Source organism: Lissotriton vulgaris, chromosome 11 (genome assembly GCF_964263255.1).
Source record: "Lissotriton vulgaris chromosome 11, aLisVul1.2, whole genome shotgun sequence".
In the NCBI taxonomy this organism is placed as follows: Eukaryota; Metazoa; Chordata; class Amphibia; order Caudata; family Salamandridae; genus Lissotriton; species Lissotriton vulgaris.
Window position 1 is genome coordinate 748,231,896 of NC_141699.1, and position 24,761 is coordinate 748,256,656.

Consider the following 24,761-nt stretch of genomic DNA (forward strand, 5'->3'; position numbering starts at 1 on the left):
ACTAGGGAGGACCAGACCACAAATCTCTGGCATAATCATTGGACCAATATTAGTTCTTCGACCAGGCCACTTAAGCGGTCCAGATCTTATTGGCACTCGCTTAGTCGCAAGGCATATCTGACTGACTGATCATCATGATGTTATTTAAACAATCAGCAAATCTAGGTGGAGCCTCCGATTTCCATTCTCTACATATTTCTCTCCTGGCGATAACTATCACATAGAAAAAAAATTGTGAATCAACGTTGTTCATAATGTACCCCGGTAGCAAGCCAAAAAAAACAATCTAGGACAAAATATGATCGGCGCTGATAGGACCTCCTCTAAAAAGCTACATACAGCCGCCCAATATCTGGAGATCTCTGGGCTGTCCATGAACATATGTTGATCATCCGCTGCCGGATGTTTACATCTGGGACAATAGTAGTTTTCTGATGTTACCCTGGATAATTTAGCCGGTGTCCAATATACCCTGTAAGCTGTAAACAAACGATTTCTCCTAAGGTTTGCTGGCTTAATTATTCTCTGAGACATAGAGAATGAATCCGTCCATATTCTCTGTACCTCCTCAGCACTCCCGGTTAAAACATTACCCCAAAGGTTCGCCAGTTCAGAGTCCAAGCTATCGTTTACTCCAGCGAGTGTTCTGTACCAGAAGGAGACCTCCCGTTTCCAAACTCCCCCCCCCCTGCAGATGGAATCTAGGATCAGGGTATCCACTCCAGTCCCCCATGCTTGTCTTGCCCACCACGCAGACAGCTGGTAAAACTTAGGGACCTTTTAGTTAAATTCGCAAAGGACTCCCAATTCATAAGCCAAGAGTTAACACAAAGGTCACCCCACGTTTTAAAACCAGCTGCTTTAAGTGGCTGTGACAATTGATCTAAGAGACATTCCGGAGTGCCAGGGGAATCCCAAATTGGAGCCTGTACATTATAATAAGGTATCCCAAAGCTCTCTGGATGTTTCCCCAATTCTTAAGCGCCGCCTGCAGGATCTTAAGGCAGACTTTTTTGTAGAATTTTTGGTCCCCGAATTTAAAGAGAAAGAATTCCAGACCCTGTGGCTGATCATCCAACATTGCCTGAAAAAGGCGGCCCTGTGAAGAAGAATCCAGTTTATTGGCCAATATTCTGAAGTTCTTAAAGTGGAAGGCATGGCAATATAAAAATAAATCGGGTAGGGCCAGACCTCCTATCTACAGCCCTCTCCTCAATTTCTTCCAGGCAGTCCTGGGAAATTTCGAGTCCCATATGATTGATCCGATCTTCCCTTTGAGGCTAGCTATATCCTTAGGATTAAATGGTAGCGGGATGGTGTTAAAAAGTTTATTTTAGGGAGAATAGTCATTTTAACGAGATTTACTCTCCCATATATATTCAGTGCCAAGCTTCCCCATCTTAACAGTAGCTTACACACTTCCTTCGCTACTATCTGCCAGCTTATTTTAGGGATATCAATCAGTTTTTGGGTTAAATGTATTCCCAGATACCTATTCTTTTGTCTAACCCCCTGTATAGCAATTAAGTTATTCCAACCCATTATATCTGTTTTCTCCTTATTGATTTTATAACCAGATACCCTTCCAAATTCCTCTGCCAATTCAAATAGCCGCGGGATTGCATCAACATGGTTTGAAGTATACAAGGGGAGGTCTTCCACATACAGGGCGGTTTTAAGCTCTAGATCAGCAATTTTAAAAGGTGAAATAATACTGTCAGTTCTAAGTGTACAAACAAAAGGCTCAATTTAAACATCAAACTATAAGTGGGACAGGGGACATCCCTGCCTAGTACCTCTGGAGATGTTGAACCATTCTGATAAGCCGCCATTAACTAGAACTTTTGCTCGAGGGTTTCGATATAAGGATTTAACTCCTTCAATAAAGATCGATGGAAACCCGAACCTCGTCATGGTAGCCCAGAAATATGCCCAGTTAACCTGATTGATAGCTTTAGCTGCGTCGATTGCTATGATGGCAAGTGTCAACCCCCTCTCCTCCGCAAAATCTATTGCCCCTATTACCTGGAACGTAAGCTCATTTAGCTGCCTCCCAGGTATAAACCCTCTCTGATCTGGGTGTATGATCGTTTTAATGATTGTGGCTAATCTAGTAGCCAGTATCCCGGAAAAGATCTTCAGATCTGAGTTTAGCAGTGAAATTGATCTATAAGACTCAATTTTTTATGGGTCTTTATTTTGCTTAGCTATCAAAGTTATGGTGGCTTCTGACCAGGAAGGGGGGATACAATCCCCTTGTAAACAAATTCTACTAAAAAGTGTCCTAAGCACCGGAACAACTGTCTCCAGGATGTCAGAATATATCTCAACCGGCAGGCCATCTGGGCCAGAGGCTTAACCTCGGCTCATTTCTTAAGTTGTCCTCGTATTTCCCCCTCCGTAATTTCACTAGCTAAATAAATCTTGTCTAATTCAGACAATTGGGGTAGATCTCTCTGGTTTAACCAGGTACTAACCTCCTCTAATCCAATGCTAGCATTTTCTTGATATAAACGCTGCATAAACCCCCTAGCCTCCTCCCTAATCAGCTCATCCTCTGATATCAGTAGACCAGATTATCTTTGCATCAAAATCTTAATATTATTTCTGACCCTCTCAGTCCTAGACTTCCACGCCAGTTGGGCGCCACATTTTTCACCGTACTCAAAATTCTTTAATCTGCTGACCTCCCACCTTTCCTTGATGATCTTATCGCTCCTGGCTTTAAATGCTGCTTGTAATTCTAGCAGCTCTCTCTCCAACTTCGGGATACTCTCCCTAACTGTCAGAGCAGCCAGCTGTAGTTCCAGTTCTTTCTCCTTTATAGCTTTAAGGTCATCTATTTCTTTTTTCTTAATGGTGTTCCTCCTGTAAATCATTTGTGAACTTTGTAACCCCCGTAGGTAGGCCTTGAAGGACTCCCAAACTACTTGCTCAGTAGAGGAACCTATATTAAAATTTAAAAAATCGATTATTCTCTATTTTACCTCTACCTTCATTCTTTTATCCAGAAAGAGTGTTCTATCCAGTGTCCATCTATACTCTATAGTCCTAGACCCTAGATTAAATACTAGTTCAACCACTGAGTGATCTGAAATACCCACCGGAATATGGCAAACCGATACAATATCCGCAAGCAATACCTGATCAGCCAGGAAGTAATCTATTTTAGAATATTGCTTGTACTTTTTGCTTTAAAAAGAATACTCTCTTTTAGCGCCATATTTAGCTCTCCACAAGTCCAGCAGGTTAAAATCTTTCATAATATTCCTGAGTATTGATACTGTTTTAGTTGGAACACAGTATTTAACCCTGGAGGTCCGGTCCAACTGCTTATCGAAAACCAAATTAAAATCTCCCCCAAGTATAACCGGGGCCGAGTTCTGTAGTAAACTAGCACCAAGTTTCGAAAGAGGACCAGGATTGTCCTCATTCGGACCATAGTACACAGCACAAGTAAAAAAGGAGCTACATATAGAGAGAGTTGCCACGAGCCATCTACCAGACTGATCTGTGTCCCATTTCTGGACCTTAATCCCCTTATTTGCCATGACAACAATTGCTGCGCCTCTTGTACACCCCTTCTGCCTTGAGCACAGTACATCCTGTACCCAACCCAATCTACCAAAGACTTGTTTGCATGCTTTGGCCTCTAGGTGGGTTTCCTGCAGTAAATAAACATGGGCTTCAGTGTTTTTTAACACTATGGCTGCTAAGGCAATTCCCCCCCTGTGCTGGGAATTGCCATTTTGCTGGTGTCATGACGAGCTCAGCTCGTCATGAGCACAGCTCCAGGCTACCTCATGACGAGCTGAGCTCGTCATGAGCATGGAAGTGGTTAAATATTCACAAACCCTGGATTGTTTCCTTCCTCCCCCTAGGCCGTTCACATTCCAGGAGAGGAATTTTATACCGATTATCCTGCTCATGACCCAACCCGTGACCGCCATACATCGAGAGCTTTTAGAAAGAAAGACAATTTTGCTTTGCATGAGGACAATTATTCCATTTTACCCACCCCTCTGTGACCCCTCCCTAACTCTCCCCTGAGGAACCCTCCCTTCATACCTGGCGTAGGTGCCGCCTTTTAGGAGCCCCCACAGAGGCGACACAAGGGTTAAATTATTACCCAAAACAAGAAAGGCTACATGATTCTATAACTTTTCCTACTTTTCCTACTGTGTGTATTATTCATTTGTTTATATATTTCTTTTCTCCCCCCCTTATTTTGAATCCTTGAATCCCTACACCTCTTCATATACATATACCTTTTTTTGTTTTTTTCTTGTGTTTCCCCCTTCTTTTTTATACAAAACTTTTTTCCAGAATTTTTGTATTCTCCTTCACCCTTTTTCCTTGTAGTCCAAGGTAGGATTTATCAACTTTTCTTTATTGCCGTTTCATCTGAGATAGGAGGTCATCAACATCTTCTGGTTGACTGCAGTTGTACATTTTGTTCCTCCACATTATTTTCAATAGAGCAGGGAACTTCATTTGAACTTGTGCTCCGAGTGATCTTAATTCAGGCATTCTAGAGCCCAGTTCCCACTGCCTCTATGCAGTTCTTCCCGCAATGTCTGATCGAATTTGAAATGGATTGGCCCGATGATGGAGAGTAGATCGAGATAAGCACCTGCCTAAAATTAATTCCTTAACGTTATAAGTCTGGAAATTAACAAGAATTTTCCTAGGTGCTTTCCTGTCTGGATGTAGCCTAAAGGGCTCCCTATGCATCCTTTGTATCCGTGCCTCCAGATCAATATCAAGCCGATCTTTTAAGACTCCATCCCTTACTAACTTATATACAAATCCTTTGATATCCTCCATCTCTTCCCCTTCGGGAATCTTCAAGATTCTGAGATTATTCCTGCGGGCTTGCATCAGTTCAAAGAAGTCTTTATTCGATTGATTCATCATAAAAGACATACATTACATAATACACATGATATATAAAATTAATACAACACAGAATAAAACCATCTAAGACCATATTACATTACTTATACAGGCTTCTTATGAACAAATATAAAAATTGCAATAATCACAAGAGAGTACCACAATAGCACAAATTAATATAGACTGCCCAGAAGTTGGAAAGCATAGGATTTTAATAAACACCTAAGATACTTTAATGCACCTGGTTCTTAGGATCCAGGCCCAACCTAAGTATTTTGCTACGCCTGTTACAATTAATGGAGAAAGATTTGTTTTTAATATTCTACTGGCAATGGCAGCCGAGCGCGTTCCCAGGTTTCTACAGACCGGACTCAACCATTTGGCTCTAGGGGCAACATACAAAGGGCAGACAAACAAAAAGTGATTTAGGCTTTCGCCTTGACCCGGACACTTTGGACAGTGCCCTGTCCCACCGGGGCCCCACTTTTTGGTAAACTCCCTTAAAGGCAGTGAACCGCATCTAAATTGGTGGAATAATTTGCGGTCCAGGGGCTTTGTTATGGCATCCCAATATTTTTCAAGATTGGGAGCATCTTTAATGTCCACAAAAAAGCTAGTAAGATTACTAGAGCCCAATCTCGAGTGGCTGTTTTGAACCACCCATTCCCAATAGTGTAATTTCAAAACCTTTTTGGAAGGGAATGTTACGGATGCAGGATCTAGCCACAATTCGCCATACCCCATGGAATTCAGAGTGGTTCTTAGGTCCTTAAACCAGCCTATATTATAAGAACCCGGACGGTCTCTGACCTCCAAACAGGCTCTTGCATATAAATGGAGTTCCGGCGTTGTCCAAAGGCGACGCCAGAATGCTAGTGGACGAAACCTGGCCTGGTCCTCCACAGGCTGGAACCCAAGGTCATACAGGAGTGGGATCCTTCGTGTTGATTGTGGAAGACCCGTTACCACCCTAAGAAATTTGTTTTGAGCTGTTCTCAGGGGATCCAGATTACTAAAGCCCCAAAGTTGAGCCCCATATAAAACAGAGGGAAGAACCTTAGATCCATAAATCTTCACTAGCGGAGAGATTGGCCGGGTGTGTGAACCTTTATGCTCTTTAATCAGGGCTCCTCCTAACTGCTTGTGCTTTAGGGCAATAATATCAACCTGGTGGGACCAATTTAGGTTCTCACTGAATGTTACTCCCAGATAAGTAAACAGCTTAGTTTGTTCTAGGGAGGTACCCCTCATGGTAACCCTTGCTGAAACCGATTTGTTTCCTCTTAGGACCATAAATTTAGTCTTGGACACATTCACCTCAAGCTCATGTTCGCTGCAAAACAATTCAAACCTCGTTAGGGCCTGTTGGAGACCCTGTCTAGTCTGTGAGATTAGAAGAGTATCATCAGCGAACATGAGCAGGGGGATTTTCATTCCAGCTAGGGATGGGGAGTCGGTGGGGTGGTTGTCAAAATACTTGATGACCCTATTAATATATAAAGAGAAAAGGGTGGGAGCGAGTACACAACCTTGCCTTACACCTTTGGCAACTGGAAACCTGTCCGTTATCTCCCCTGGTTTGCCCCAACGTACTTGGGCATAGGTGTGTGCGTGAAGATTCACAAGGAGGTGAACAAGGGGAGCTGGCATACCCAGTTCTACTAAACATTTCCACAGCCCAGCCCTCGGAACAAGATCAAAAGCAGACCTTAAGTCCACGAAGGCCGCATAAAGGTTGCCTTTTCCTAAGAGAACCGTCTTCCAATATAGAAGAATGAAACAGAAAGCCTGGTCTAAGGTACTCACATGAGACCTAAAACCAGCTTGGAGGGGGGTAAGGATATTGAACTCATCCATCCAATCCTGAATCCTGCCTAGAACAAGACGGGCTGTGATTTTTTGCACCGCGTCTATAAGGCTGATCGGCCTGTAGTTGGAGGGAACCGACCGATCACCTTTCTTGTATATTGGCAGGATTTCAGCCCCTGCCCAGGATTCAGGAACCCTTGCACCAGTGGCCAAGGCATTAATCAGTTGAACTAGATAGGGAACCCATAGGTCCTGGAATGCAATCGGGCCGGGTGCCTTGCCCCTTGGTATAGATTGCAAAATAGTTTTGACTTCTCCACTTGTAAACTCTAGTGGGTCGACCGACACAGGACAAAAGATATAATCCTGTGCACTACTAAGGCACCTGAATTGTTCCTCAAAGTATTGTACCCATTGTTGTTGACCCACCGAAGCTGGGCTCGGGCGATCTTCCTGGGAAGAACCCCATTTTAATAGGTGCCAAAACCGTTGTAGATTCCTGGAACTGCATACTTTGGTCAGCATAACCCACCGTTCTTCATCCCAATTGGCCTTGGCTGTATGTTTTGCAATGTTAAAAGCCTTCCTACAGGACCTGATTAAAATATGATTCTTAAGCTTTAACGCTTTAAACAGGTCTCCATGGTCCGACGGCACTCGTCATCGAACCAATTGGTAATTTTCATTTTCCCCCTATTACCCCGTTTAGAAATAGACTTTGTAAACAGTTTTTTTAGTACTGTATAGAGACTGGAGTGAATATCAGTGATGGCGGCGTTAATGCCCTCCCGGGAGTCATATTTTGAAATTTCTACCAGTGAGTTAGAAACCAGGGATCTAATCATTTTGCGTGCATCAGCGTCTACAGAGATTTTTGGCCAACGAACCCTTCTCATGTCATTGGTGAGTGCAACTTCATCCTGAACTAAGTTTGTCATGCTTTTAACTAGCCCAGAAAAGCTGAAATCCCTTAGTTCCGCCACCATTGGATTGTGATCGCTTTCCGGACGGGACTTAACCTCCATATCCACTACGGCAGCCCACAACTTGACGTCCAATAAAATATAATCAATTCGGCTGCTGAATCTACCATTACAAAAAGTAGGTCTGCCTGACCTGTCAGAACGCACTCTACCGTTTAGAGCACGCAAACCCTGATCCAGACATAGTCCTTTGATAAAAATAGCCGCTTGTGACCATTTTTTTATCGGGGCTAACTCAAGCTGTGGGATCCCCCAGACCAGATCTTCGGCCTCATTGATTAAGCCGTCATCCACACTCAGTGGTTCAAAACAGGTATTAAAATCACCCATAACAATCTTATGTCCTTCTACCAATGCACCAATTAAAAAGTCGTCCAAAAGGAGGAGTGTTGGGGAAACCCTTCCGCCCTGAATGCCCCATACGTAAATATTAATCAAAAGAATATTCAGTCCACTGGATTTAATGCTTATCATTAAAATGTCGGGACTATCAATAGGAATTTCCTCAGCTATCACACCCTCATACTGTCGCACCCAAACAGTCAAGCCACCCATAGCTCGTCCTCTATGTCCTTTGCTAGCAGTTTTGCTAAAATTCAGGTAACCAGTAAGGAACATTGGTGAAAGTGCCCAGGTTTCTTGGAAAGACCATACGTCAACTAGCTCTATAAAATTCACCCAGTCCGGGATACACATGCGGGACTCGAGACCAGCTATGTTCCAACTTCCAAGCTTGAAACCACATGGGCCTACTAGAACACCAGAATTGACTTTAGGAGAGGAATAGACTACATTGTGTAACAGGGAGGCTTCATATCCTGAAACATCCTCACTCCTTGTATCAATAGTACAAACGGGCCCTCCCTGATTGCCAGTCCCCAATACGACATCCTCTACAGTTAGATCAACTTGTGGGGCCGGGTCTAGTTCTGATATCATATCCCCGGTCCCACTCAAAAAAACAGAACACCCTTTAACACTTTGAGATGACTGGCCCGTGGGTCTTCAACATAACATAGTGCATTAACTGGGGTTACATCGGTACCCGTACAATCTTTATTTGCCTCGGAAACAAAAGGTAGGATAGATGGTCAATCATTGTATTCCAACCCCGAAAGAGGTTCATAAAGATTGCTCAATGGAATGTTCCAGTACACATTCGGTTGGGTGTGGTTGCCTGGATTGTTTGAGTAGGGATGCAGACTGTGGGGCTGGCGAGAAAATTGGAAAGTTGGTATAGAGGGATATTAAAAAAAACAGGGTTTGGGGTTAGCCCAGTTTGGAGCATGTATGAAATTATTATAGCTAGATTGGACGTGAGGTCTAAACCGAGCCTCCAGGTTAATAGGTGGACCTTGGAAGCTAGGAGTGGGATTAGTCCATTTCAGAGAGTGAGGTACTTTTTTAGAACGAAGTTGAATGTGTGGTTTAATCAAACTCTCTGGATAAAAATAACTAAGATTCCGTGTGGAGATGCCTCCCACATTGTTTCCCAGGTACCAGTCACTAATGTGGGAAACAATGTCCCCATTTAAATGGGCAGGAAGGGGTCTATTAGTTTTCAGCCAGAAGATAACTTTATTTTTCAAATTAGCATTATTTTCCAAGTTTCCATTTGAAATTGGAGGCACACCCGTCAAAATAATGACAACATTTGCTGAGTCTGGGGGGAGGTCTTCTAAGTTCTTACGATTTATTATGTGTCTATGGGTGGTGTTGTTAGGTTTAGGATCCCCTTGCTTAACAGATGGCTTTTCTCCCACTGTAGTTGACTTATTTGAATCTAACATGGGCTTATCCTTAACAAGGGTAGTGGAGCTGGAGGGTTTAGATGTAAGTTGGGAAGCATTAGGTTTGGTGTTACAATTGGAATTACTGTTTTTCTTATAGAGGTTGCTAGGAACGGCGGTATTAGCACTAGATTTTGGTACTGGAATAGACTGAGTAATGGTGCTCATAGGGGGAGATGTTGCGGCTGTAGCCAGGATACATATCAAAAAACTGAACAGAGATGATAATATACCTCAAAATGTGCAACACCAAGAGACAAATCACCAGAATTAATAAAACATGGAGTAAATGTTAGAGACCGGGCTCCTCCGGCCTCTGACGGCCACAGGCGGCCCCGCCTTGTCCCGGGCTTCTCCCGGCGCTCTCCCGGCGCGCTCCCGCGCAGCGAGAGGGATGCTTTCCCTTAATAGGGGAGTATTAGCCAGGGGGCGTGGCGATCAGGGAGAGCAGCCCAGGTGTTGCTGATTGGGCTCACAGGGACTCCTGGACAGTGGAGTCCCTGCTTGTGCTCGCAGCCCCGATCAGATCACGCACGCTGATGGTAAGAGCAGCCCCTCCGCTTTCAAAGCTCCCACGAAGTCCGGTGCGCTGCGGGACCCGCGCAGCGGGTCCGGCGATTTGCTGCCTCAAACAAGGGTTAAAGTCTCCACAAAGCCCGTCCACACGCTAGGAGCGTTTCTGTATCCAGCAGTGTCCCAAGGATTGGCTCCAAACGACCACTTTTACCTCTGTCGGCGGGGGGGGGTGGCGATCAGGGAGAGCAGCCCAGGTGTTGCTGATTGGGCTCGCAGGGAGTCCTGGACAGTGGAGTCCCTGCTTGTGCTCGCTGCCCCGATCAGATCACGCACGCTGATGGTAAGAGCAGCCCCTCCGCTTTCAAAGCTCCCATGAAGTCCGGTGCGCTGTGGGACCCGTGCAGCGGGTCCGGCGATTTGCTGCCTCAAACAAGGGTTAAAGTCTCCACAAAGCCCGTCCACACGCTAGGAGCATTTCTGTATCCAGCAGTGTCCCCTTTCATCTCTAATCTTGACATATCCATCATAAGAGACCGATTCTGGGTCTTTAAGGCATCAATATCCTTAGAGTTTCCTTGAACAGATTCTGACAGTGTTGTAACTTTAAGCTCGAGCGATCCTGTCCGCGCACAAATGTCATCCAGTCTAGACTCCAAGAGATCAAACCTATCATGAATACTTTTTTGGTTATTCTCAGATATTTCAAACTTAGTCATAAGGTCACCCCTTAATGACTGAAATAAAGAACCCAACCTATCCCTGTCTCCATCAGGACAGTCTGACTGCAGCAAGTTCCCCCGGACCTGAACCTGTGACTGGGCCTGGACTAGAGCTTCAGATTGACATTGAACACTACGGTCCACTTTAACTTGTAAGAGCAGAGGGTCCAGAGTCACTAGAGAAGCCTGAGGAGCTTGTGGAGGAGAGGAGTGATTAGTATGGCTGACTACTCATGGACCCACAAATGTATCAACAGTAAGGTCCTCATTTAGGCTCTCCACATTCCCTAAGTCCGGCATGCACTCTAAGGGTGCATAGCGGTTTTCAAGCACTAAGGGAAGGCACTAGGCTCCTGAACTGATATGGCCGTATCTGTTGTCACCTTGGAAACTACAACCTGCTCCATAATTTTAAAAAAGTTCTTAAGCGAGGTAGTATTCTTTTGGGGTTGTTGAACCACCTTAGGGCCTTTTACCTTTTTGATGCCTCCCGATTTTTTCTTCCTTTTATAAGGGGTTACCCTCTCTCTCCACAGAGTCCAGTACGCCCTTTGACCTCAGCTCTTGTTGGGACCTTAATTGGTATCTATTTCTATTTTTCAGGGGTGAAGTTGACAGCTCTCTCCGCCCTCCAGTGGGATTTTTTCTGCTGCTACAATTTGAAAAAATAGTCGCCTGTAAGCTGGGGTTTCGTACCTGCTGTACAACTCCCCCCGCCCACACTCAAGGGGTTAACTGATTGAACCTCGGCAAAATCCAGATCCATGCAGTCCCACTCTCGCTCCTCCCCTACTTGGAAACTCCTTACCGGGGTTAGCTGTGGAGAATTGGGGTGCTGACGGAGGTAATCACTACAGACCGGCCATCTGGTAAACACGAGAGCAGCCCGAGCCCGGCACCAAAGACTCCTCCGACGTCCTTCCGGCCACCGCGCTGGTATGGAGCCTGCTTCCTGGGGTACTTGCTCCGCCTCGACCTCTGCGTCGTAGCCCATCCGCTGCCCCAAGGTCCTTGCGCTGTAGAGCGCTACCGCAACCACTTCGCTACAGGAGTTTTTTCGAGAAAAAAGAAGAGTAGCCGGTTAATCCAGTTTTTTCGAGAAGAGGGAGGAAAGAACATCATCATCATCCTCTCACCGAGTAGGATTGAAAATCCACGCTTTCACTCTCTCATGTCGCCGATCGCCGTATATGCTATGCCGCCTCTCCGAGTCCCTGCGACCGGCGTCAGCCTGCCGCCGCCATGTTCCTCGACGCCTCCTACACTCGCATCTTGATGCTTACTGGTTATATCAAATATTCCATCTCAGATAAGCTACAGTATATAAGGGCTTCCACTGTATATAGGTATACAGTATATAAGGACCACCTGTCAGGAGAGGTCCTTGACACAGATTATCACGAACACGATACTGGCAGACTCTAAGGTGATCCTATTTGACTGAGATGCTGCCCCTATATCACATTTTCTACTGAAAGCCGATATCTTGTCTGAGCCCGGGTGGAGTCATTGCTGATGCTGAACGCAGGTTTACCCTTCACAGGGAAGATGGACTCCTTCTTTCCTTCTATTTACAGTGTTTTGCTGTAAATAATGTATGCAGTGCCCTCATCCTCCCTAAGAAAATGTAGCTGCAAGTTATTCTACTTTCTGTGCTCTCCTAGTGTTGTGCATAGAAGTAGGTGTTAGGGCGTTAGGTTTTCAGAGGACATTTAAACCATGTTAAAAAAAATATTGTTATTCTTGTTGTTTGCAATGTGCATCTGTGCTGTTTTTATCGCACTCTGTGTGGTTATTTTAATTGTGTTAAGCAACAGGGTGAACTTTCTTGATACAAATATGCTTTTTAGTTAACGTGTCTTTTTCTTAGCATCTATTGTGTGTATGATTGAGAATAACGAAAAAGGTCTGTTTCTGATAGTCAGTGCCCCTGAGACTGTTAGTAACCAAAAAGCATTGACCCCCCTTCGAATATGTATTGGATAGAGACTGGTGGGGCTTCAAAAACCTGTTTCACAGTCAGTATTGGTGCATTGAGCTAAGTTCACTTGTATCTCCCATGGGTGGAAACGCATACCTTGTTGAGCTGAGGCAGAGACTCAGTTTACACAACAGCAGATGACTCTGGCAACTTCCATCATATTCCGAAAAGATAGTAGCTGATACCTGCAGTGTCCTGTTAAATGCATAAGTATCTGGGTTCTTCACATAATGTTTGAACAGGCTTCGAAGCCCCTTAAGGACACTTTTTATTATCTGCTAACTGAGACGGTTCTTGTCACCCTTATGTTCAAGGACACATTGAATCCGAATTTTAGCCCATCAAGATGATTCCACTGATTCACACAATCTTTTTTCTTGTACTTGAAACTCATATTAGTGTATCTGTATTTTCACGTAATGGGTTTGTCTAAATGTGGCAGTATTATAAACTTGACATGTATACTACTGTACAAAATAATTGATAATTGATTAAAAATATATAATCGTGTACCCATTACCTACATTATTATGGTAGTAGATAGATTTTTAGGGTTGTAATATGAGTTCAGTGTTCTTGTCAAAATTGTAAATGGTTTTAAATAACCGCAAATAATAAAGCATTACATAAATATATATATATATATATATATATATATATATATAGTCACACAAGGATTGCCCCAAGTGAGAGAGCCAACAAAACGTGATGATAGTCAATTTATTTAAAAAAGCGGCTGCAGCAGACAAGTGACACCGAGCAGATCACTCACAATGAAAAGAGTCCATCCAGACGCGTTTCGGGAAAGGGTTTCCCTTCTTCAATGGCTTGGCTCGTGCTGGCTTTGAGCAACATCATGCACCTTTATAACCGGAACCTGCCCCAGTGGGCGTGGCCACCACTGGCCTTCTGGTTCTTGTGGTGCACGAGACAGTAAAAACTCCAGTGAGTAAGTTCAAAGTGCAGCAAAATTATTTACAGTTTTTTGAAACCCCAGTGGGATGGTGAAGAGGCGGCTTAGATGTCCGAAACGCGTCTGGATGGACTCTTTTCATTGTGAGTGATCTGCTCGGTGTCACTTGTCTGCTGCAGCCGCTTTTTGAAATAAATTGACTATCATCACGTTTTGTTGGCTCTCTCACTTGGGGCAATCCTTGTGTGACTGTATTTTAGCGGCTGTTTGCCTAAGCCGCGAGAGAAGCCCACCGCAGCAGCGGGCCCGGGATGGAGTCAAGCGGCTTCATCAACCACGGGAGACGGAGTCTAAGAGAGCAGCTGGTAAACACGGCGGACATCTAAGCCGCCTCTTCACCATCCCACTGGGGTTTCAAAAAACTGTAAATAATTTTGCTGCACTTTGAACTTACTCACTGGAGTTTTTACTGTCTCGTGCACCACAAGAACCAGAAGGCCAGTGGTGGCCACGCCCACTGGGGCAGGTTCCGGTTATAAAGGTGCATGATGTTGCTCAAAGCCAGCACGAGCCAAGCCATTGAAGAAGGGAAACCCTTTCCCGAAACGCGTCTGGATGGACTCTTTTCATTGTGAGTGATCTGCTCGGTGTCACTTGTCTGCTGCAGCCGCTTTTTGAAATAAATTGACTATCATCACGTTTTGTTGGCTCTCTCACTTGGGGCAATCCTTGTGTGACTGTATTTTAGCGGCTGTTTGCCTAAGCCGCGAGAGAAGCCCACCGCAGCAGCGGGCCCGGGATGGAGTCAAGCGGCTTCATCAACCACGGGAGACGGAGTCTAAGAGAGCAGCTGGTAAACACGGCGGACATCTAAGCCGCCTCTTCACCATCCCACTGGGGTTTCAAAAAACTGTAAATAATTTTGCTGCACTTTGAACTTACTCACTGGAGTTTTTACTGTCTCGTGCACCACAAGAACCAGAAGGCCAGTGGTGGCCACGCCCACTGGGGCAGGTTCCGGTTATAAAGGTGCATGATGTTGCTCAAAGCCAGCACGAGCCAAGCCATTGAAGAAGGGAAACCCTTTCCCGAAACGCGTCTGGATGGACTCTTTTCATTGTGAGTGATCTGCTCGGTGTCACTTGTCTGCTGCAGCCGCTTTTTGAAATAAATTGACTATCATCACGTTTTGTTGGCTCTCTCACTTGGGGCAATCCTTGTGTGACTGTATTTTAGCGGCTGTTTGCCTAAGCCGCGAGAGAAGCCCACCGCAGCAGCGGGCCCGGGATGGAGTCAAGCGGCTTCATCAACCACGGGAGACGGAGTCTAAGAGAGCAGCTGGTAAACACGGCGGACATCTAAGCCGCCTCTTCACCATCCCACTGGGGTTTCAAAAAACTGTAAATAATTTTGCTGCACTTTGAACTTACTCACTGGAGTTTTTACTGTCTCGTGCACCACAAGAACCAGAAGGCCAGTGGTGGCCACGCCCACTGGGGCAGGTTCCGGTTATAAAGGTGCATGATGTTGCTCAAAGCCAGCACGAGCCAAGCCATTGAAGAAGGGAAACCCTTTCCCGAAACGCGTCTGGATGGACTCTTTTCATTGTGAGTGATCTGCTCGGTGTCACTTGTCTGCTGCAGCCGCTTTTTGAAATAAATTGACTATCATCACGTTTTGTTGGCTCTCTCACTTGGGGCAATCCTTGTGTGACTATATATATATATATATATATATATTGTGTGTGTGTGTGTGTGTGTGTGTGTGCGCGCATTATTCACATATGGAACAGTAGATGAAAACTGCCAGGCACATTTAGCTAGCCTATAACCCTGGTTAGTGACTAGCTCTGTATCTGCAGCTTCCCACCAGTACTGTCCCATTAACGTCTGATTTCTTTCACTAAAATCACTTCTGTCATCACATCTTCCAAAAGGCCTTTCTTTGCATGTACCACTATTTGTTAGGAACTTTCATGTGTTACTCGTAAGCCTCCTAACAAAACGTCTTATTATTAAAGACCCTGCTGTAGAACCTCCGTTCCATCAAAAGTGATCCTCATAATGGGTGTGTCACAAACTCTTCTATAAATTGCTGGGAAGAACCTAACTCCTTGCTTATTAGTTTCCATGTTAGCGCCTGTATTTTTTGTTTCGTTTCCATTTGCAGGTCTAGTTGCATAATAGTCAGGTCACTATGATTTCATTTTGTTGAAATCCAATTATACTAACACAGATTTCTTACAATTCTCAAATGTATAGCTGGTTGTTGTGACCGTTTTTAAATTCCACCCGCTTATTTTGATTTTTTTAAATTACATTTTTTAACAAGATTAATTTATTAATAGTACAAAATAGGTAAATACATAGTAAATCACATTCAATTTGAAAAATGCAATCATAACAAAGTCCATGAAGTTCTCATCAATATTGTTTTACAATAATAAAACACAAACATCTCCTTAATATGGAATATCAAACTTGACCCAGATTTCGTTGTCATGTTTAATGCGTAATAAGTGATTTATTTTTCAATGTTATCCTGCTGTACCACCACCTAATACTGTTTTCTCTCTTTTGCTTTTAGATATGGGATATGACGCCAATTGTTGGTTTCAGCGTTGCCACTGGATTCTCCCAGCGCTGAGGATTATCTTAATTTGATAATGCACCTTATGTACAGCAACATGCACTGCAAGAATGAAATTCCTTCCTCTGAGCAACCCTTGAAAACGGCTGCTTAACCTCCCCTTTCCTCTCAGGATGGATACCTAACTTTTTTAAGTAACTTTATTCTTAAAGACACTTTAGGCACAGCCTAAGAAAGCAAATACAGTTTGACCACTTGTTAAACTAACTGAAGCAATTGGGCTGCTGCCATTATTGAAACTTTGACAAGATGGAGCACCTGTGTCTTAGTCCACCTCTAAGGTGAACAGCAGTCTACTTTCATTGGTGAAGTGTAATCTCGATATGCAATTAAAGGACAATGAAGTAACTGAAGCCGAATGAAGTAATGGTAGTGAAACAACGTTGACAATACTGTGTAGTCGCCAATTTCTTACTTTCCGTTTCCTGTGTTGTTCATAGTAATTTTGTAGCTTGACTGATCTAAATGTACAGGTTAGCTTTTGTAATACAAAGGATATAAGAAAGGTCTGGTAATTTGTATAAACATCTAATCGTGTATAAATAAATAAAAACATTTAAAAAACACTACCCAAGAGTCCTGCTACTTCGCATTCACTTCTTAGTACCCGATGTTCAGTGGAGAGGGCCAACAACTCTGTAAGCAGCTTTATATTTTAAGTTATAGAGGACATAATCAGTCACTATTGGACAAAATAGACATTTCTCTTCTGGCCTACACCCTCTTTGTTTCCCTTACATAATTTTTAGTAGACTGAATAAGTACATTAATTTTGATTACTGTATCTTCCAATAGGCCTTTTTCATGTACGTTTTTCAGGTAAAAAAGAATTGATTTCAGTATTTTGCCCTTGCTTTGTCACCCAGGTGTTAAAGAGCATTCCCTTTTTAACACTATTCCAGCTATTCATACTTTCTTGACCTTCCTCCATTTTTATTTTATTTTTGGTAGGAAATCGTCTTTCAGTCAGTCATATAGCTTTATTTGGCGAAAGCCATAAAAGCACACACAAGCAATTTGATTTCACAAATTAATAATGAAGGAATACAAAAATTTGAAAAAAATGGCATTACATATTTTGCATTTTACGTGTTAAGAAGGGGTTCACTACCAGTTGCCAATTCATACCACCCATTCTAAAAGAGTGATCCAACACGCCCAGATGCATGTTATCAGTTTGATCATTTTGAACCTGTTGAATAAAAGTAACCAATTTCAATTCAATTCAAAAAGTCTTTATTCGAATTTGAAAAATTCATAAAAGTAGTCACATGACAGATTATCATAAAATCCCTTTAAAAAAACTTTATACAGACTTTCAAGTTTAGTCATCAGATTATTATGGCAATTAAAACAAATTACATTTCATGGGTTTTCCATCATTTGGCGAATAAGGACAAGTCTCAGAAAAGTGCTAGTGCGGGAGACTAATTCTTCGGTGTCCAGAGAAAGCAGCATCAGATACGATTCCCCCAGGGAAAGGGGTCCGTGTTTCTTAAAATACGGAATTAAAAACCATTTGACATATTTTAAATAAAATTTGCAAAAGAAGAAAAAATACAGATCATTTTGTGTGCTCACTCCATCTCAAGGACAAGGTTTACAATGTGATTTTGAAAAATAACCCAAGGGAAAACATAACAAGACTCTTACATTTCCCACCCTTAAGCGAAACATGAGGGATCTTTCCCAATTAGTCATTGGCAGGATGAGGTAAAGTGGTAAAGGATTCTTATACATCTCATTATTCATATATCCTGCCGCAGATGAGTTAGTAAGTGCCTTTTTTGTCCTATATAGATTGTAAAGTGCATATAGTGCAGATTTTAGCTCCTTATTGCTAGGCTCGATTCTAGTGGGGTCCAGGAAAAGATGACCTTTATCCACGCTACATAGGCTTTTGTAAACTCCTGAGAGCCAGGGGATCTCCATACTTTTGTCACAACTGAGACAGTCACTTATGATTTCTTGCGTCAAAGTGGCAGAATTATTCCTCCAAATGGAGAGCCAAAATGACGCTGGTCTTGTCCCAATAAAATCACAAATAAAGTGCAAATTTAGTTCCCTGTGACAGATATACTCAGAAGTAGAGATCGGTGCATCCAAGATTTTTCTGCAAAATCGATTTTCTTCTAATTGGATGCAGTGGTTTTTTGCCAGGCCCCATATGTAACTACTGGAGCGCACTGCAATTATTTTTTTTTTAATAACCTTAGTGGCACCTATTTTCCTCGGGCGTGGTAGGCTGAGAATTGAGTTGATGGCCTTTGAGAACTTGCTTGTGGAGTGGGCCAAATGTCCAGTCCACGAGCCGTTCGCAGCAAAGACCATCCCTAGATATGGGAATGAGCTAATAGAGTGTAATCTATCGCCTCCCACTGAGATGGAGGTAAGCTGTTGTTTCCCTGGCCCACACAACATAATAAAAGATTTTTTAAAATTCACGCGTAGGTCCAGGTCGTCCATATGTTGAGCGAAGGTTTTAACCAAAATACGCAGGGAGTTAGGAGTGCGGCCCATAAGGACCGCATCGTCTGCGTAGAGTAGTGCTGGGAGTAGTTTCCCTTTAATTTTTGGCACATCTGAAGTTGCCTGCCTTAGGGAATTGCTCAACCCATTAATATAAATAATAAAAAGCAGGGGTGCTAAAACGCACCCCTGTCTAACGGCTCGTCCCACCTTAATCGCGCCCGAGATCTCCCCACCCATCCCGATCCTGACTTGTGCTTTAAGATCAGTATGTAGGAATGCCAGGAAGTGTACCAGGGGTTATTCTAATCCATAATCCAAAAGAATGGACCAGAGTTTGGCCCGATTGACTAGGTCGAATGCGGACGATAAGTCCATAAAAGCTAAGTAGATCGGTGAGGATCAAGCAATATTCTATTTACCAATTACTAGTTTGAGATTCAAACAGTGCTCGACCGTACCAACCTTGCTTCTAAATCCCATCTGGCAGGGATCGAGTATCCCGCTTTCCTCTGTCCATTTCAAAACCCTGTTATAGAGTACCCTTCCCAGAATCTTCAGTGTATTGTCCAACAGTGAGATCGGCCTATAGTTAGTTAATAGGGTCAGATCTATCTCCTTTTTTATATATTGGCACAATAATGGTAGTTGTCCAAGTGTCGGGCATGGGAGCTAAGGGCAGGCTATTAAAAACATTTAATAAAATTGGAGCCCAAAGTTCCGGTTTCCACTTAATGATGTCTAATGGGAGGCCATTAGGACCAGGAGCCTTGTTGCCAAGACTCTGTCTGATGGCTACATCCACCTCATGCAGCGTGATTTGTAAGCAACATAGTTGTCCTGATACATAACAGACTTTATTCTCTATTGGGGCGGCGTATATTTTAGAAAAGTGGTTCTCCCATAGGTCACTCGAAATGGTGAAACTAACTGTTGTCAGATGTTGGCCCATGTTGCGCATATTCCGTAATTCCATAAAAGCAGTTAAAATATATCTAAATGGCATACTTTTTTCTGATTGCTAAAGCCCCACAGATATACTCACTTACTGCATTGCAAATGATTTGAGACTCTAGAATGACACCTAATGTTTTCAACATGCAAAATCGGTCACAGGAAATGTATGCTTGCAGTTCTATATAAAGTGCAAAAAAGCATGAAGTGCATCGTGGTCTTTGGGGACACATTGTCACAAGGACAGTTTTTTTTTATAAAGGACCATCAGCTTCCTGATTGGGGAAGAGCTACAAGAAAAGTGCACTGTGCATAAATAAAGGTGTGTCAGATCAAATGTTATGTTGCTGGTTCCATATCCAGAGCATGTATTGCCCCATCCCTGCAACAAATATATACTGACATGTATTGAACAACTGTATATATTAAGGGCCTGATTACCATGTTGGGCGAACGTGGTCTTTGGAACGATTGACCTCTAGTTGGTGGTCTAGACACCGCCAATACAATGTGACAGCACATAGGGGCTTATTAGGATAGCGGATTTTCCGCATCCTCTGGGCCGGCGGAAGCCACCGCCGGCCGGAGGATGGGGAAAATCCGCTGCGGACCCACCAAAGACCCACCGCCACATTAGGATGGCTGGTGGGTCCTGGTTTCATTCCGCTGCTTTTCCGCCGCGGTTGGCTTACAACCGCGGCGTAAAAGCTCTAATATGGTGGCGGTGTCTCTCAGACACCGCCAGCCATATTAGGATGGGTTCCAAAACATGCTTTTCCGTGGCGGGTTTTCCGCCGTGGAAAAGCATGTGGAACTTCACTGCAGGGGCCCGTTGCGGGGGCCCTGGGTGATGGGGGGGTGGGGGGTACACATGGGGGGTACCTATGGTACCCCCCTGCATTTGTATGCAGTAATCGGCAGGCACCGCACGGTGCCTGCCGCTTTCTGCATACAAATGCAATGTATGCATTTTTAACATTGCGGCGGGTGCAGCTTGAAGCCGCACCCGCAGCAATGTTAAATATAGAGGATGTGACCGCCATGGTGGCGGTCACATCCTAATTGCACAGGAGGGAACTCCGCAGGCCATGTGGAGGTTCCCTCCCACACTGGGGCGTCCGTCCGCGATCCTAATTGGCCCCATAGTGTGGTCGCCTATTCCCATTTCTCAATGGAAGCTTGTACTGTGATCGTATACCGGCCCTAGCACAAGCTCCCATGGAGAAAGGGGAGCATCTGCTAATCTCTGCGCAGTGGTGCAGGGATTATCAGGGGGGCACCATAGGTACCCTCTCTGCCCCCAACCGGAAGCCGTGGAGAAATGGGGCCCTGCTAGGGGCCACCAAAGTCGCTTTCCAACAGGCTTTCCATGGTGAAAAGCCCAACATAGGAAGCCTGTGGAAAACCGACATCATAATCCTGATAGCGGAAACGCCATCCTCACGGATAACATTGGGGCCTCTGTCTGGCCGACTGGCTCCTTGAGACCATTGGAATCCAGCCGGAATGACCAGCTGTTTTCAATTCTGGCCACCTACAGTGTTATTAGGCAGTCGAAATTGAAACCGTCGATGTCAGACAGAAAGTATCTGACCGACCTGCGTTTGGAGACTCTCCGACAGACCTCAAAATTGGCCCCTAAATGTTTGCGCTACCTGTTCTTTGTGCCTATGATTGAAAAAATAATTTCTAATACAATCCTTAGAATTTACATCTATGAGATCAGTAGTGTTAAAAAATGTGGAGACCCCTAGTTCCATGAAAACTTGTTCCACATATAAATACCCAGGGAATCTTGACCATATTATCCTATGCAATGCAATCCTTCAATATAAGTCGTAAGAATTCTGCATCTGGGTTACCAAAATTTAAGCATTAGGAGGAGATGAGCAATTCTAATGCTCTCTTCAATGTAGGCTATCCCTAGTTCAGAGTGCCAAATATAACTTGAAATGCTTTTGGAGACAGAGTAGTCTACATAAAAACCCGTTAAAAAATTATAGGATTCACATAACCTCACACCCCGCCCTGTAAATCCTCACTGATAAACATTTACTTTTGTATAGCTGTATCATCTCTCTGATGAGTTTATGACCTAACTTGGACGCAAACGTAAACATTGCCTCCACTACACTTAGGAGGGTCTGAGACCTTTGATTCAGTAAGTGGTCCCATTTTAAATCTAGGTCAGAAATAATTCCTCAATAGTTAAAACTTTTGTGACTTGAGTCCTCTCTATCAAGTGGTGTTTAGTTCTTGTATTCTTTGGGGCACTAATCATAATAAAAGACTTCGAAAAATTAACTTTCAGATTAAGACTATACATAAAATTGTCTATTAAAATTTGAAGTCCATTAGCAGTTTTTGTGGAAGAGGGTGTTTCCCCATTTATGGTAGGTCCTTGCCTCTGCTCACAGGTTAACTATCCAAGCCGTTAATATTTAATATAAAATACAAATATAAATGGTGCAAGAATGCAAACCTGTCGATACCACAGCTAGACCCTTAAATAGAGTAACATTTGCCAAAAGGACCAAAGCATATTTTAGCTACTGTCCCCAAGTGCCACCGCCTAAGCACATCCACAAGTGCAGATTCAACTCTCATATTTTCCAACATGTCCCATAATTTTCCTCGATTAGCCAGTCAGAAGTAGGCCTGGGCGGTAAATGTTGTCCCGCTCGCAGAATTTGGGTAATTTCGCGTTCAGCGAAGAACGCGAAATTGCCCAAAATTCTGCGTTCCGCGACTTCGCGAAATTTTTTGCTTTTTCGCGTTCACAAAATGCATTTTCATGGGATATTTCCCCCCGAGCACGCAAATAGCAATGTTGAACAGTAAAAAAGCATCGCGAACAAGCAATTCCGCGCCTTCGCAGAATTTCTGTGTGTTCTCAGAGATTTTTAACCGTTTCGCAGAGGTTTGCGTAAAGCGATTACGCAAATTCCGCCCATCTCTAGTTAGAAGCACAGGAGAGGTCAATAAAAGACATATGTAATGAACCTCCCCTGGCGTTGACATATTTCCCTATTAAAGATGATAGTTTTAGGAACTGTTCGACCGTCCATATTTCTGGGTGAAAGCCATATTGGACTGCTGTAAACTAATTGTTTTGTTCTGCCTGTTCCTCTAATTTTGAATAGAGAACCCTACCCAAAATGTTGGAGATACAGTCCAAAAGAAAATTGGATGGTAACAACTTGGTTGATTCTGGTCTCCTTTTTTAAAAAGTTTGGTATTATTATAGTCTCGCTCCATGGCCTCGGCGAGTCCCCCTTAATTTTGTCCTTCGGATGATTTATGATAAGTGGGTCCGAAAAGGCAGTATTCTGTCTGATAATGTAAATTGGGAAACTCTCTGGCCATGGGCTTTAAAGTTAGGCATTTATAACTTCAGCAATCTCTATTAAGCTACATAATTTCAGAGCTCCTTCCAGGTTAAAGCTACTGCAATCCATTTTTTCAGAAGCAGACTGGTTACACTCTCTGGTTCAAAAACCTTTGTAAAATGGATTACCCATTACCCATGAAACTTCCATCCTTGGGCATAGTATGTGTGCTTAAAAAGAATGATTGGCAACTTCCCAGAACACCCCACTATCTTTGACATTGCTAGCTGCTTCTAGATCTTCCCAGGCCACCCTTATTTACTTTACTCCAACACTGCCTTATAGGTTTCTCTAGCTTGTCTAATAGCCTTTGTGTTTCTGGATGAAGTTTCCGAACAGATTAAAAATGGCTATGAGTGGCTGAGCAGGCAGAGTTAAACCATCTGTATAGCAGGGGGGCGTTCAACATTTTAATAAATGGAAGCATCTGAGAGATTGGCAAACCGCCTCAAAACTACTCAGAACTGACCCTGGTTTTGCATCGGTTCTTTATTATCTGTTACGAGTTCCTTTAAAAAAATTCTGGACCAATTTATTTTTTTCATTTACTTTACATGCCCTTGTTTTTGGAGTAACTCGCATCCGTTTTCTCCTGCATTACATCCTTTCCTTTCACAACGTGTTTGAAGGTAATTGTTAAGTGGTTGAGGTAGCTGATGCGGCTGGCCAGAACCTTTGCATTCAAGTAATAGGGGTAAGATCAGAAAACAGTAATCTAAAATCGATGATAATACCAACACCACTCCAAGTGAATGTTGGGGGATGTGCATGCCCTTCCTGGAGACAGTCAGAGGGAAATATTTTATTGTACTTAACTATAAGCTGATTTACGGCTTCCCCATAAGGGGTCTGTTTAAAATGTTTGGCGTCTTCTTCCTTTTCCATCCAAGGCACCACAAACTACATGCCCACTGCAACAAAATTGATTAATATTGAAATCTCCTGTCCCTAATATGACAGTGTGCCGTTTACTTCTGGCAAGATAATCCTTTATAAAAGCTTCTAAACAATGTATAACCTGAGTGGATTTCTAATCAAAAACATAATAAAAATTAATAAGCAACATATCAAATGAACCTTAAAAGCATAAACCTAATATTTGGGCCTAAGCTGTATTGTTCAACACTTCAACATTGAGGTTTGCGGTCTTAAGTGAAGCGGGAACCGCTGGACCTTTTTTTGGCCTGCCTGACTGGAAAGGAATGGCAGGATTATAAGAAGGTCCAAAAACAATATACACAAAAATTCTCTTGTTATCCAGGTCTCTATGCAGCAGATCACCTCGTAATCCTTTATCATCGCAACTTAGCCTTCATGTGACAGTTTAGGCCGCATACCAGCTACATTCCAAGAGAGGATATGGAAACATCCCTCACTATCTTGTCCCTTCTTGCTGGCATCTGGGTAAGGATACATCTTTACCCATAATCCGTCCATTTTGGGAGGTGTTTAAAGAACCAGTAGGGCGATTATTGGCATTGATTTTTGCTTGAGAGCACAGTTATTTAGTGTTGAACTTTTTACTTAGAGGGGTGAATTGGTTCTGTAGCCCAATATTATAGAATGGTTGTTTCCCTTTAATCTTGCTAAAGCTAGCAAGCGAATCCGAGCCCCTTCGGTAAGGCTGATGGATTAGCCTACAGAAGTAGCCTAATGGGAGAGCCCAAACCTTTCCCAGTAGTTTCACCAGTTA

At 43.4% G+C, this 24,761-nt stretch overlaps 1 protein-coding gene across 1 annotated transcript in view; it reads left to right on the top strand.

The window, feature by feature from the left end:
* Nucleotides 1–16,825, top strand: part of WDFY1 (WD repeat and FYVE domain containing 1) — a 385,159-nt gene extending 368,334 nt beyond the window's left edge. Inside the window, exon 12 of the mRNA XM_086943866.1 lies at nucleotides 16,194–16,825. Coding sequence (XP_086799992.1) covers nucleotides 16,194–16,253 — 60 coding nt within the window. The 3' untranslated portion in view covers nucleotides 16,254–16,825. The remainder of the gene's footprint in view (nucleotides 1–16,193) is intronic.
* Nucleotides 16,826–24,761: the final 7,936 nt, after the last annotated feature.